Source organism: Diospyros lotus, chromosome 4 (genome assembly GCF_014633365.1).
Source record: "Diospyros lotus cultivar Yz01 chromosome 4, ASM1463336v1, whole genome shotgun sequence".
NCBI classification, from domain to species: Eukaryota; Viridiplantae; Streptophyta; class Magnoliopsida; order Ericales; family Ebenaceae; genus Diospyros; species Diospyros lotus.
In genome coordinates, this window is record NC_068341.1 from 31888149 (window position 1) to 31901310 (window position 13162).

The 13162-nt window shown below is 36.4% G+C and overlaps 1 protein-coding gene across 1 annotated transcript; it reads right to left on the reverse strand.

Moving 5' to 3' along the window:
* Positions 1–2091: 2091 nt before the first annotated feature.
* LOC127799778 (uncharacterized) lies at positions 2092–12457 on the reverse strand. Its single transcript, XM_052334002.1, has 4 exons — positions 12382–12457; positions 6643–6767; positions 5199–5276; positions 2092–4934 (listed from the first exon to the last, which is right to left on the reverse strand). Exons 2-4 carry the CDS (start codon positions 6742–6744, stop codon positions 2526–2528), a joined length of 2589 nt encoding a protein of 862 aa, XP_052189962.1. The 5' UTR covers positions 6745–6767; positions 12382–12457; the 3' UTR covers positions 2092–2525.
* Positions 12458–13162: the final 705 nt, after the last annotated feature.

Sequence of the window (13162 nt, forward strand, 5' to 3'; positions counted from 1 at the left end):
TAGTGGGTGAATCTTTTAAAATTGTTGGTAGTTTTTTGTTATACAGGTTTTGATTGCAATTTTTTGTTATACAGGTTTTAAAATCATAGGTTGTAAAAAAAAAATTTAGTATTGCCGGCGGTTTTGGATTTTTCGGGGCGGTTCACCTTTGTCGGCGGTTTAAAAACCGCCGGTAATAATATTTTTCCGGCGGTATAAAACCGCCGATAATGATATTTTACCGACGGTTTTATACCGCCGGCAAAGGAAGAAAATTTACCGGCGGTTTTAAACCGCCGGTAAAATATCATTCCCGGCGGTTTTTAAACCACCGGCAAAATTAAAACTTTGTCGCTGGATTTCTAAAATCGTCGGGAATTCTTATTTTTACCTGCGGTTCAACAAAACTGTTGGTAAATTTTTTTTTCCGGCGGTTAAAAACCGCCGGTAATATTTTGCGACGGAGGTATTTCCGGCAGATTAATTACCGCCGGTAAAAATTTTACCGACGATTTTTTTACTTTTTCCGACAGTTTTTTAATCGCCGGAAAAACTCAAACCTCTTGTAGTGAAGGTTTGGTTTCTACTCATTAGTGGCATCTTTTGCCTTTGTGTATAATCTAGCTCCTTCTCCTTTTTATTCTCATTTCTATTTGGATATTTTTTCAAATGCTATTGATTTTCTTGCCTGTGAGTGGTTTTCATGCAACGTTATCCCAAGTTTCACTTCATCTTCTGGCAGTTTCCCAATGTTGTTGTCATCATTAAGAATAGATTTCCCCTGTATCATATCTTTATGGAAGGAAAAGAGATTGATTTCGATGGTTGGACACACTCGTTGCTCAACCTTGGGGTCAAGTGGGCTAGTCGTCATTGCCTTCCTCCCATACCCCCCCTGTTCAGTGGTTCTTCAAAGACCTCCTCATCTTCTCTCGTTTCTTTCATCTCTATGGGATTGATGCGGGGCAACAAACAATGGAGAAAGAATTGGATTTCATGGAGCAATGGGATAGGAGGAATTTGGCATAATGGCATTTTGGTAATTATGGTGACCTTCCGACTTGCAGATTTAGGCTTTTCTTGGGTCCATTTTGATGGGAAACGGGCCAACGATCAAAACCCACTGATTTGCTACGACGTTCATCACTTTTCGGCCAGATTCCATTGTTTGGGCCTCGAAATTCGCGCTTTTGCTAGGAAACTCGAATTAAGGCACTATTTGTGGCACTCTTTTTGTCTGAAATAGTATTTTGATTCTATGAGTATTTTGATTCTATGACATTAATTTCGATTTTTCCTTTTTTGGCAAATTTCGGGTTTGACCTTTTTGACCCTTTTTTGCCCTAATTAGGGTTGGATTTGGATTCCCTATATATATTGTATGTTTTGGGGTTCAAGGGGTTTTTTTTTTTTTTGGATGAATAAGATCTACCATAGGCGACTTTCTCTATTTTATCCAATTTTTGACATTCTTTAAGAATCAACGAATTTTGGTGCCTATTTTCTTGGTATTCATTCACGAATCAACAAGTTTATAGGAGATTGTTATTACTGTTCATTGTAAGTTTTCTGGCATATAGCTTCCACTACATCTGGGATGCTTCTTGTTGTTCTGCCACATTGTATTTTCACTTCTAGTTTATTTTCTCTACGCATTGCATGTTTTGAGTAGGCAACGAATTCGGTTCCTCTTCTAGGTTGAAGGTTGGTCTGCTTCTGTACGTCTTTGCGGGGTATGCACCGCATGTTGTTTTGTAAACTCTCGTGTGGTTTTTTCTTAGTAATATATTTTCATTTACAGAAAAAATAAGACAGTCCCTGTGCATGGGGTAGGGTATGTAGTATGTACACAAAATAAGAACAACCAAGGATAAACAGAGCTGGAGACCAATTCCAAATTTAAAAGTTAAAACACTATAATTTAATATTTCCATCCGTGTATGATGTGTCTCCTGAGAGAGATTGTTTGTTTGCACATCTACCTTGTCTTTCCCAAGAAAAGAAAACGCATTCAACTTGGGAAGGAATCATCAAATCTAGTACCATCTGCAACTGCAAGAATTAAGAGAAAAGCATATAATGAGCTACAAAACCTACAACTCTTGCGGAAGGTAAAAGTCAACACATGCAGATTACCACGTTTGCAGAACACAAGTTCTTAGGCATTGTCATTTATGTAAGTGCTGAAAATGCACAAGTCCATCTTCCAACCAACTGCAAAATCCTCGAAATGAACATTTAATAGCAGATTGACAAGAAATGGAGATTCTACAAAAAACAACCATGAAATGTGACGTAGAACCATACGCACGCAACTGCTGTGCACTACAAGAAATTCTTCTCCAAGGACAAGATTTTGCCATTATTTTCAATTTTTTCATTTTACGATTACAAGGAACACATTGGGTTGGGGTGGCATCCACACCTTGTATAACGGAATCAACACCACCTCCAATTCATATGTTGAGCCAAACCATTAGACCCAGGCAATGGCTGCAGCAAAAATAGTCATTGACGTGATTCCTCACAGTCCTAAACTTAGTGAGTTATCCCATCTTTGGTAATGATTGTAACTGGGATTTCTTACTCCCAAGTCCCAGCTTGACATGTGATTTTCTGGGCAGCTTCATTGCCCTTTTCCTACGAAACATTTGCCACCAGTGCAACTTCTTGATCACCTTATGGCCGTCTCTCCCCTGTCTGATGCATTTGGGTAGTTTCGTTTTCCTCGAATTACGTACGTGCCTCAGTAGCCTCTCTACAAGGGACTTCATCAAATGCCCACGCTGGTTCTTTCCTTGTAGCTTTGTAAGTTTCTGAGCTGCTCTTTCTCCATAAGCTTCTCCTCTACCTGTGCCTTGAAAAACCTTCCTGGAAGACTTCCACAAGGGCATGCCATGCCTGACCTTGATCTTCTGTTCATTATGACCATTATCATGGTGATGGTGGTAATGGTGGTGGTGGTGATGGTGGTGCAAGATAAGGGCTAGCTTGTTTTTCAGTTTTCTTAACCGCCCTATGCGGTCCTTTGGCTTTAGTCTATTCCCTGATCTGGAATTCCTGGTAGAACCCGTATTAGTTGATGTGACCTGATCTGATGGTGGATACCCATCGTAATCAATAGAATTTACAGGATTTATGCTATGAGAATAACTCCTCGTAGAACCTGTATGATGGGACCAACTCCCACTTGACGATGCATAGCCCTCGCTCTCACTGGTGCTTGTTAGGCCCAAGTTAGAGCCCTCTGTCTGAGCTGATCGGGATTGATCACTATCCCTGTTAGTACTTCTACTGGGATCCATATAATGGCAACCCCTTGTCTGGCTTGGTGACAAGAATGCTTCATCTTCACTACCACCAGTGCTAGATTGCTGATTCATTGAGCTGGAGGAATTATGTGAGGATGAACTTGTGTCTTCTGGCTCTTGCTGATATGGAAAGAGCTTTTTCCGTTGGGTCCCCAACTTGTTACTTTTACAAAGCCCACTTTTCTCTTGGTCCAGTTGGTTTCCATACGAGATTTCAGGCACCTTAGACTGAATGGAATTCTGATGTGGCAGATCCTTTTTCCCGTGAGTTGTAGACATGGTCCAAGTTCCTTTCTTTCTTTGACCTCCGCCTTCCATTTGAATTGTTTGATTGGATACATCTTTGGATTCTAAAGACACAGTGAGCTTCGATGATGATTGAGATGTTTCAACCATCCTAAATCGCTCATTCTGGGGCATTATCTCCTTGTCAATCTTGCTTGGGATATTAGATTGAAAAGCAGGGATCGTACTGACAATTGTGGCTGGAACTGCTGGCAGCCTCAATCCCCGAACAGATTTATGAGCACAACCTGATGTATTATCATTTAGACTTGGTAGTCGACTATCAAACTTCTCAACAATGGCCTTGACATTCTGACCAATGACCTGACTTGTCCTCCGGATTGATTTGCCATCTCCATTTGATACCACGTTATTCCCCTCGTGACCTGAAAATTTGTTTAGCAGCATTGGACTCGAATTTCTTACAATATCTTCACTCACTAACTGACTCAACACTCCATTTTTTGGGGGCAGTACTTCGGAAGCACGACTTGCAATCTGACTTGGAAATTCAGTCTCAGTATGATTCATCATATTGTGGTTCACCATCTGGCTCATCACATCATTTCCCAGTGACCCAGGCTTGACATCCTGACTCAGTACTTGAGGCACTTGACGTGAGTTGTTACTCTCCCAAACCCTTTGGCTCACCTGCTTACTAGCAAAATTCAACTTGTCAAATGTACTCACATGCTTTCTGGCCATATGCACATCTAAAATGCGCAATTCAATTTGTCTAATGGCATCAGCAACTTCTTTTGAAATATAATCACCATAGTCAGGTTTCTGCTCAATTTCTCCTCCCAAGTCAGGTACACAACTTGACATAGCAATCCAAGGCCCAAGGCCACTCGGGTTGCGCCGAATTTTCTCAACTCCCTTATTCTGTTGACTTCCAGTGCCACTAACAGACGTGTTTTGTTTGTCCAACCCTAGCCTTTTACCCCCATAAAACCAACTATATTGATTTGGTTGTTGATACTGATAACTTGTGATATCTACGTTACGATTCAGATTTTTCCAGTCAGAACCTTTTCCTTCTTCAGTAGATTTCTGGCACTCTAAATTGCTATTCTGGAAAATCCTGCAATGTCCTTTTGTCTTCTCAGGTCCAGTGGCAAAAGAGTCTAACTTCGACTTCTCTGAAGAAATTTCCTGAGTTGGCGGCATAATTTGCATCTTATTCTCTTCATGCAGAGTGATTTGGTTGCGAATCGGAGCTTTAGCTGAGATTTGGCCTATTCCAAGAGATGTTTCTGGCGCATCTGGTGACACTGGCCCTTGAATTGGCACGCCTTTTAGTTTTCCCAGTTTACCAGCAGGCAGTGCATCACAGAACCATAATTGAATTGCTTTGAGCTGCGACACAAGCACACCAATATATATAAATATCAATTAAAAACCAAATATCAGAAGGTTGCAATCATTGGTTTTCATTCATCCAAGCTCAACTTAAAACCTAGAATTTCAACAGCATCATGTTCTAAAATTACTCTAGAGGACTTACCACATGCATTCTGAAAATAGTTGTACAATGATATTCAGAGAGAGAGAGAGAGAGAGTCCATTTATATAAACCTTGAGAGAACAACTTAAGCATAACATATTAAGAATGTAATATACCTTTGAATGAGCTCCAAAAACCCTTTCAGTAGCACTATCTAGTAAACCTTTTAAGAAGATTCGAGCCTTCTCATCCAGCTGGAAATAAAAAACAGAGAGCCCTATAAACATAGCCACACAACTTAAGCGTAACATATTTACCTGGAGATACTCTTGTCTGTGTGTGTGAAAAAGAGAGTGAGAGGGAAAGAGATAAGGAGACCTTCTATTGGAGGTCTACTATTCCTCTGCAATTTCATAAATATATTGTAGTAATATATTATTACTATTTAAATGAGAAAAAGGGGTGGCTTCAAGCCTATAGGCATTTCATCGTAAGAACAATCTCGTCAAAGTAATTTCATTTTCAAATAAAGAGTGCAATGAAGATATGATTCTTGAAGACCCAATTTTCTGATAATTTCTCTTTTCAGGTCCGGAGTTTTGGTTTATTTTCCCTAGATGTGAAGATAACTCCACTCTCCTAGTGAATCAATTTTCTCCTTTTCTATTTCACTTCAAAAAGAAAAGAAAAAGAAAAAAAGCTATAGAGTATAAGATATCCCAGTTTATGGTACAAGCACCAGAATACGAAGAAAGTGGGCATGCTTTAGCTTGGTATCAGCAGCTTGTCAACAATAAGTTAGGCGTTCAATACTTCATTGAAACCCAGAGGGCGGGGGGGGTGGGGTGGGGGGGGGGGAGAGAGAATAAATTCAATGGCTGAATCAACCCCCAAACATTTCAAGATCACAATAATCAACCAAGGATATTGACAAGCCAGATAATGCAAAAAAGTTCAACGTGCAAGATAATGCAACATCCAGGTCATGCCTACTAAGGAAAGCCTCAAGTCAATCCCTACTATCTCAGCTCAAACATCTTGAAAACACAGCTACTCAATTTCATAAAATTTCTCTTTGCATGGAGAGCCTTTCCGGACGCTCTCGTAAGTGATCTTTCTAATTATATTGCACATTTCCGACAAGCAAACAGCCGCTTTCAACCCCCAAATGCTTGACCTTTAATCCAAGTCAACCATTATTTAATATTGGTGAATTTCCACACCAGTACTGACAAACAACTTGCTTCCTTGTATTAATTTCCCATCTGCTTCTTTGAATAGGTTTGCTCAATAAATATAAGAGCTTTAATCTCTATCTGTTCATTTGTCTATTCAATTTGTCTACTAATAAGGAGACGTCATCGGAAAGTCAAAAGCAATCCACTTCTAGCTGCCTAAAGGTTTTTCTTTTGAAAGACCTGATTAATGGCAGAGTCAAATAAATTAATTCCAACCAGTGTTTTGCAAGATCTCATTATATGATGCATATTTAGTGAAAATTCATTTCATGAGATCGATTAAATGAAAATTCAACTGTTGCCAGTGCAATTGACATGCATGTTTACAAATTTTCTACAATGAAAAGGAGATAAAAAGCCACATGCATTACAAAAACCTTACACATTCAGCGTTTGCCCTCTGCAAACCATTTCCACTACTTTGTAAAAGCCAGTATAATCTTCTCAAAGCCTTGAGATCTGATTCTACATCCTCGAGTTCCATATCTACCAATAAATACCTGCAAACTAAAATTGGACAATGTTCAACACAAGCAGCAAACGCAAAGATACGTTTAAGTTTAAAATTTAAGTTTATTTATCTTTCATGGGTCTTAAAAGACCTTTCCAACTTAGTTGATTTTATAGAAGGGCTGCATTCCACGAGGGGAGGGGGATCTTGATTTGCAATTTTACTTGTCTCCTAGAATGCAGATTCTAGATTCACAAAAAAAAAATATGTTATGCTTTCCTCATTGACATCGTACAATAAGATGATCAGTTCATTACCAAGACAACCAGAAGTGATTATGTGTGCTTTATAGGTTTACAACACCTACAATAATTTCATCTATCCGTGCCGTGTGTTCGTGGTGCGCGTGTCTTGGGATTTTGGTGCTCACTGTAAAAATTAGAGATACCCACTTTATAATCCCTAAGAAAGCGCAAACCTCCACAAAAATGATCAAGCACCTAACCTTTTAACCTAAGAATAAACCACACCAAATCTCATAGTTAAGCATCAACATTCAGTTGGAAAAAACAAAGGCGAATCTAGTATTCCCGTCCTTTAGATGCAGTGCTTCCACAAAGGCTTATGCTTTATAACAACAATTATAAGTCTTAATCTCACTAGATAGGGTTGGCCACATTAATTATAGACCTTCAGCCCATAGTTACCAAGAATGCGATATGTTTCGGGTTGTGTCATATGGGAATAGGTACATGATACATTAGTGTGTTAAGTTTGTGGTGTGGAGGGGGTAGGGTTAATTGGTTCATTATCTTGGGTCCTGATACATTTTATAGTTAGCGTTCAAGTGGAAATTAATTAGTTAAATTGACACTTTGCTGTTATAGAAGTTGGTTTGTTTTCTTTTCTTTTGTTTCAAATTCTTTTCTATGTTCTTGTTCAACTTATGCATTGAAGAATCTTACAAACGAAATCAAGTTTGAAATTAGTCAAAATGTAATAGAATTGAGGCAGTCAAAAATTGGTCGCATCCTGCACAAGGTATTGTTTGCTTTGGCTTGGCGTTAGTCATCATGCAATGCTTACACATTGGCCACATGGTTTTGTTTTAAAAAGAGGCCCTCAAGGAGGAAGGGGGTAGCCCCCTACTTATAAGCCAACAACTCACCCTTACTCGCATTTGATGTGGGGTTCATTGTCATGACCCAATCCCTCTTCGATAGTTTATTGGGAACGGTTTGGCTACATTACTTGTCCAATGAGCTAACAAGCTACCTTTATATTGGCATATCAACATCACTAAAGAAGACCCTAAATAATTCTTTTTACATTAAAATAATTCTTTGGGATGTAAAAGATATAGTTCTAAATAAACATTAGCAATTCAAATAAAATATACAATTTCTAGAAAGAAAACCAGAAGGTTTATTCTCAATTCATTAGTACGCAAACCAAGAATCCAAAATATCATGCAGAAAGGTCAACCATACAAGATCTCATAAAACTTCACCCAAATCATTGAAATAAAGGGGCAAAAAGGAAAGTAATAGATAAAAGAAAATGGCAAGAGGGGATGATAAATTGCTGGGGTATGTCAAAGAGTTTTCCTACAATATAGTGGCACCCTGAATTGACCTGACTATAGATGAAAATAACAAACTCCAGAGAAGAGGTTGGATGATTGAAAAGAAGGTGTGTAGCACAAGAAAAGAAAAATAAATGTCAAAATGCTTATTACATTGTATCTTATACCTTGTTTTAGGGTTTCACAAAAGTCTTATTTAGTCTTCCTTTCCCTTTTTTGCCACAAATTTTCTCTATTTTATTCATTTGTCTCACAAGTATGTCAATTAATCTTATTCTCACATATTCAAACCATCTTAATTGTGACTCCCACATCTTATTTTTAATAAAAATCACTTTAACCTTATGACGTATAATCTCATACTAAAATTCTTCAGGCATAAACAATATGTAATTTACTTCACACTGGTCTATTATTACTATAACTTCAAGGAACTAGTAACAATATGGGCCCTCACCCAAAAATTGTTCCTGAAGTTAAACTTTCTATAAATAAGATCAAATAATATGTTCAAAGCTCCCCAATCCACTACCAATATGGGATTAATTCATGAAAGAATTGAAATTAAATTAATTTTAATGGCTTCCATTTCACACTAAACACGTGTTTTTTATATATACAATTAGTGTTATTAAAGACGCACACCTAATCACACTTTTGGCGCCTAGAATGCTTTCAGGTAGGCACAAACTAGCAAGGCACACCCAGGCGCGCCTGATTTTTTTAATTATTTTAATTGTTTAAATGTTTATTATTGTAATTTTTAATAAAATTTTAATAGAAAAAGAAAACTTTTCCGATTTCAATTCCAATTATAACTAAATACTAATTGGAATTGATATTCAGTTATTGGAATTAGTATTTTGTTTATTGTTGTACATAATTTTTAATAAAATCCTAATAAGAGAAGGAAACTTTTCGAATTTTAATTCCAGTTAAAACCAAGTACTAAATAAACAATAAATCAAAAGAAAAAAAAAATAATAGCTGAAATTTGTGTTTTAATAATTTTTTAGTTAGTATATGTTGAATTTTATAATTTTCTCGATAACAAGCTAGTTAATATACTATTATAAGTTAGAACATATTTTACATCTTATTCTTCAACTAGGACATATAGTTTTTTTTTTTGTAGTTAGCAAGTGTGTAGTTCCACCAATCGTGCATCTCCCCTTGCACCTTGCACCTCGCGCCTCAAACTCCAACATCCTTGTGCGCCTTAATGTGTCTTAAGCATTTAATAACACAATATACAACTACAAATAAGATGTTATTAAAACATATTAACAAACTCTTTCCTAGAGAAAATATAAAATAACTCTTGCAAATATAGTATTAACATACGAATATATGATTATCAGTCATAATTGATGTCAACGATTTATTTAATTCCTTACCAAGCCACCCATTTTTGCATTTGAGTGCCTAGTCCATATGTTCTGCAACTGGAACAACGTTAGTGGATATTTTCAAGATTCATAATGTTGCCTTTTCACATAATGATATTTTTAAGATTCATAATGATTTTCACATAATGTTAACTTCACACTTACCATTGCCTTCACACTAAATTGAAGTCCTTCGCAGCCGCGGAGAAATGAGTTTTTAAATGTTGCATGCACATTAACTTGAGTAATTCAGAGAGGATATTGCATGATTTCAATCAGGGTATTGTTTATGACAGTATATAAGATTTTGATTTTCATAATTCATTATATATTAGTACTACCAAAACAACTAACATATGTATGGGGCTCAAAAGAAGTTCCCCAGGTTTAGTGTTTGGCAAGTTAAAGGAAACATAAAATAGTTGGTTTTCAGGAACCTTGGTTTCTCTCTTAAACATTGGTTTAATTATCTGCTGCCAAAGTTTCACGGTGTGCCTAATTAGCTTGAGTTTTAGGATCTTTTACAACTTTGAAGACTTCCTTCATTCTTATAAATAGGGATTAAAGTGTTCTTTCTTCACTAGTCTAGCATCCTTTTTATTTAAGGATTACACTAATAGAGGTAAATTGACCAAATGCCCCCTAAGCTTTGGTCATTTGGCCCGAACACCCCATAAAATTTAAAATTCACCATCAGTCCCTAAACTTTCAGAAATTATCCAAGACACCCCTGAATTAGCCACAACTCCCCAGAACTTTAACCCTTTGAGGGGGTGGGGGTGTTATGCCTAATTTTGGTAAGTCTAGGGACCGATTTTGGGAATCTTAAAGTTTAGAAAGCATCCAAGCCAAAGAGACAAAGTTCAAGGGGTATACAGTCAATTTACCCTATTAATAATTTTGTTAATCAAAAAATACCTTCTCTTATGCATTTCTATGCTTCTGTTGCATTTCTATGTTTCTATTGGGATATCATTTGATCAAAATTGAACTATTTTAGTATTCTTCATCTTTTCAACCTTTACCAATAACCACTCCCTTTTTTGGGGAAAATAAAGTGTCATTAGAACAAACTAGCATAACATGAAAAGAAAAACTCAAAGAAGAGAAAAGCTAGAATTAAATTTATTAGGGGTATACGCAACAACTAGTAACATAAAATTGGTTTAACTTGAGAGAGACAGTAGTTAGACAAAAAAAGGGGAGAGAGAGAGCAATGGCATTTTCTGTTACTAATCTTGGATCAGTATGGCGTATGGATTTTTTTTTTAAAATAAAAATCCATGAGTATAACACTAGCACCATGATCGGCATACATCCTCAAGAATTTGTAGTGAGTAGATAGAAGAAGGAAAGAATATTGTACTGAAGACAAAACATTTCACAAAAGGGTATAGTGGGAATTTAGGTTTGTTGACCTTTGGAAATTACTAGATTTTAAGCAAATGTACAACTGAAATTATGGAATTATTTTTGAAAACAAAATGCATTTTCTTGTTTAATTTTTCTTGAGAAAGGGAAACATTACAAAGGTAAAGCAATCAAAATACATAGTATAAAGAACAATAAGTACATAAAAAATTCGCACTTATGCAAAACAAAAACTAACAATAAACAACATCACCAAAAAAAGTCCTAAATAAGTCCTTTTACATTAAAATAATTATTTGGAATGTAAGATATAAACATCAGCAGATTTGAACAAAACATACAATGTCCAGAAAAAACAACCTGAAGGTTCGTTCTCAATTCAATTAGTAGGCAAAGAAGGAACTTGAAATATCAAATGAAATGGTCAGCCATATAAGGTAAATTACACCAAACAGGAAGAGAAGAGTAGAGAGGGATTGCCTTTGAAGAATGATTGAGTATCCCTTTTAGATGGTGTTCTTGTAAAACTTAGTTCAAATATAATCTTGTAAGAGAACCAAGTGCAGTTAAAAAACAAAAAAATTGACTGCAACGCAAATCCTTGAAATGAAGGGGCAAAAGAGAAAGTAATAGAAAAAAAAATGGCAAGAGAAAGATGATAAATTGCCAAGGTATGCCAAAGAATTGTCCTACACTATGGTGGCACCCTAGATTGACCCGGCTAGAGGTGAAAATAGCGCAAACTCCGGGGAAAAGGGTGAAAAATGGATGAGGAGGTGTGCTAGCACAGGAAAAGAAAAATAAATGTGTGAATGCTTTGCTTTTACAGAGTTCGATCACATGATAATTCAAGAAGGGTCATTTTTGGAGTCTGTCCCAGTTCCTAGACACAAAACGTATACACAATTCAAGTTGCAGTTCTATTTTCTTCTCGAATTCTTTTGCGTGTAGTTCCTCAACATCCAAATATATAGCAAATAACGGATCAAAAGGAAAATATCAGAATCAACACTAGATAGAAATAACCCTAGAATTGGGGAAGAAGTTCATCAATTACAGCAATAAGAACTGCTTTCACGACCACAATCGAATAGAGTACACAGATTTAATGATCAAAATTAACCACAAAAAGACAACAATTGAAATGGATTTTAGCGGAAGTTCTACGTACAGTGCCAGTAAACAAAGATCAGTTCCAACCACGCACAAAGCGATTCTAACATTCAAAAGTTTCCATTAATTAAAACATCTACTTTTGTGTGCGTGCGTGCGTCTGTATACATAAACATTTCCAACTTACAGCCGCAAAGAATCAGAATTACGTACAGTGGCGAGGTATGAGTTGAAAACCAGGATCAGGAAAATGTCTTCTTTCGAAATGCCAAAACGAACATGTGAAGTTTGAAAAGAGGAACAAAATGAGTATGAAAAAGGGTAGGTTTTATGGTTTGGATGAGGCGTCAAGTGTGGGTATAAATACCTTCCTTTCTACATCATTTGATCACTTCCGAGCAATCATGACCGTTGGATCATAATGCTGACTGGCAACTAACTTCAACTGCTCTCCTTTCTTTCCCTCTCCTTTCTTCACTAAATCTAGCATGATTAAGTTTCAAGTTCTAAATACTCTTACCGTTAACGCAACATTTTTTTTCCAATTTATTGTTGGATTCATTGGATGTGTACTACGTATTTGTTAATACTTTGATGATTTGATATTCAATGATTTAGTTGTATTCTTGAAATATAAATGTGGTGTAAATATATATGCCTCTCTCCCTTATGACATTCAAGTTTATATATTTTATGTAGCCATTGACTATATTGAAGCATATATATATAGGGGTTAGAAGTTACTAAGTAATTAGTACTTTCGTGGTGTTTTGGTGAGACAGTGAAATGCAATGATTTCTCATTACAAGATACGATGGTGTGGTGTTAAAGAAAACATTCAAAATGCTAAAACAATTATTTATATTGACAACAAGTTGTTAGTATACCATTTCGATCATAAATTATTTAAAATTTTAAAAGAATGTCACTACATTATATTTAAGTATGGCAAAAGGTGAGAGTGAGACCATTATAAAGAACGATTTAGGCAGAG

Excerpts from the sequence above, each read along its gene's own strand:
- LOC127799778 (XM_052334002.1), bottom strand. The coding sequence starts at position 6,744 with ATGGAACTCGAGGATGTAGAATCAGATCTCAAGGCTTTGAGAAGATTA. Across the intron at positions 5,277-6,642 it reads AGAGGGCAAACGCTGAATGT|CTGGATGAGAAGGCTCGAAT; the intron begins GTAAGGTTTTTG and ends TTTTATTTCCAG. Across the intron at positions 4,935-5,198 it reads TTTTTGGAGCTCATTCAAAG|CTCAAAGCAATTCAATTATG; the intron begins GTATATTACATT and ends CTTGTGTCGCAG.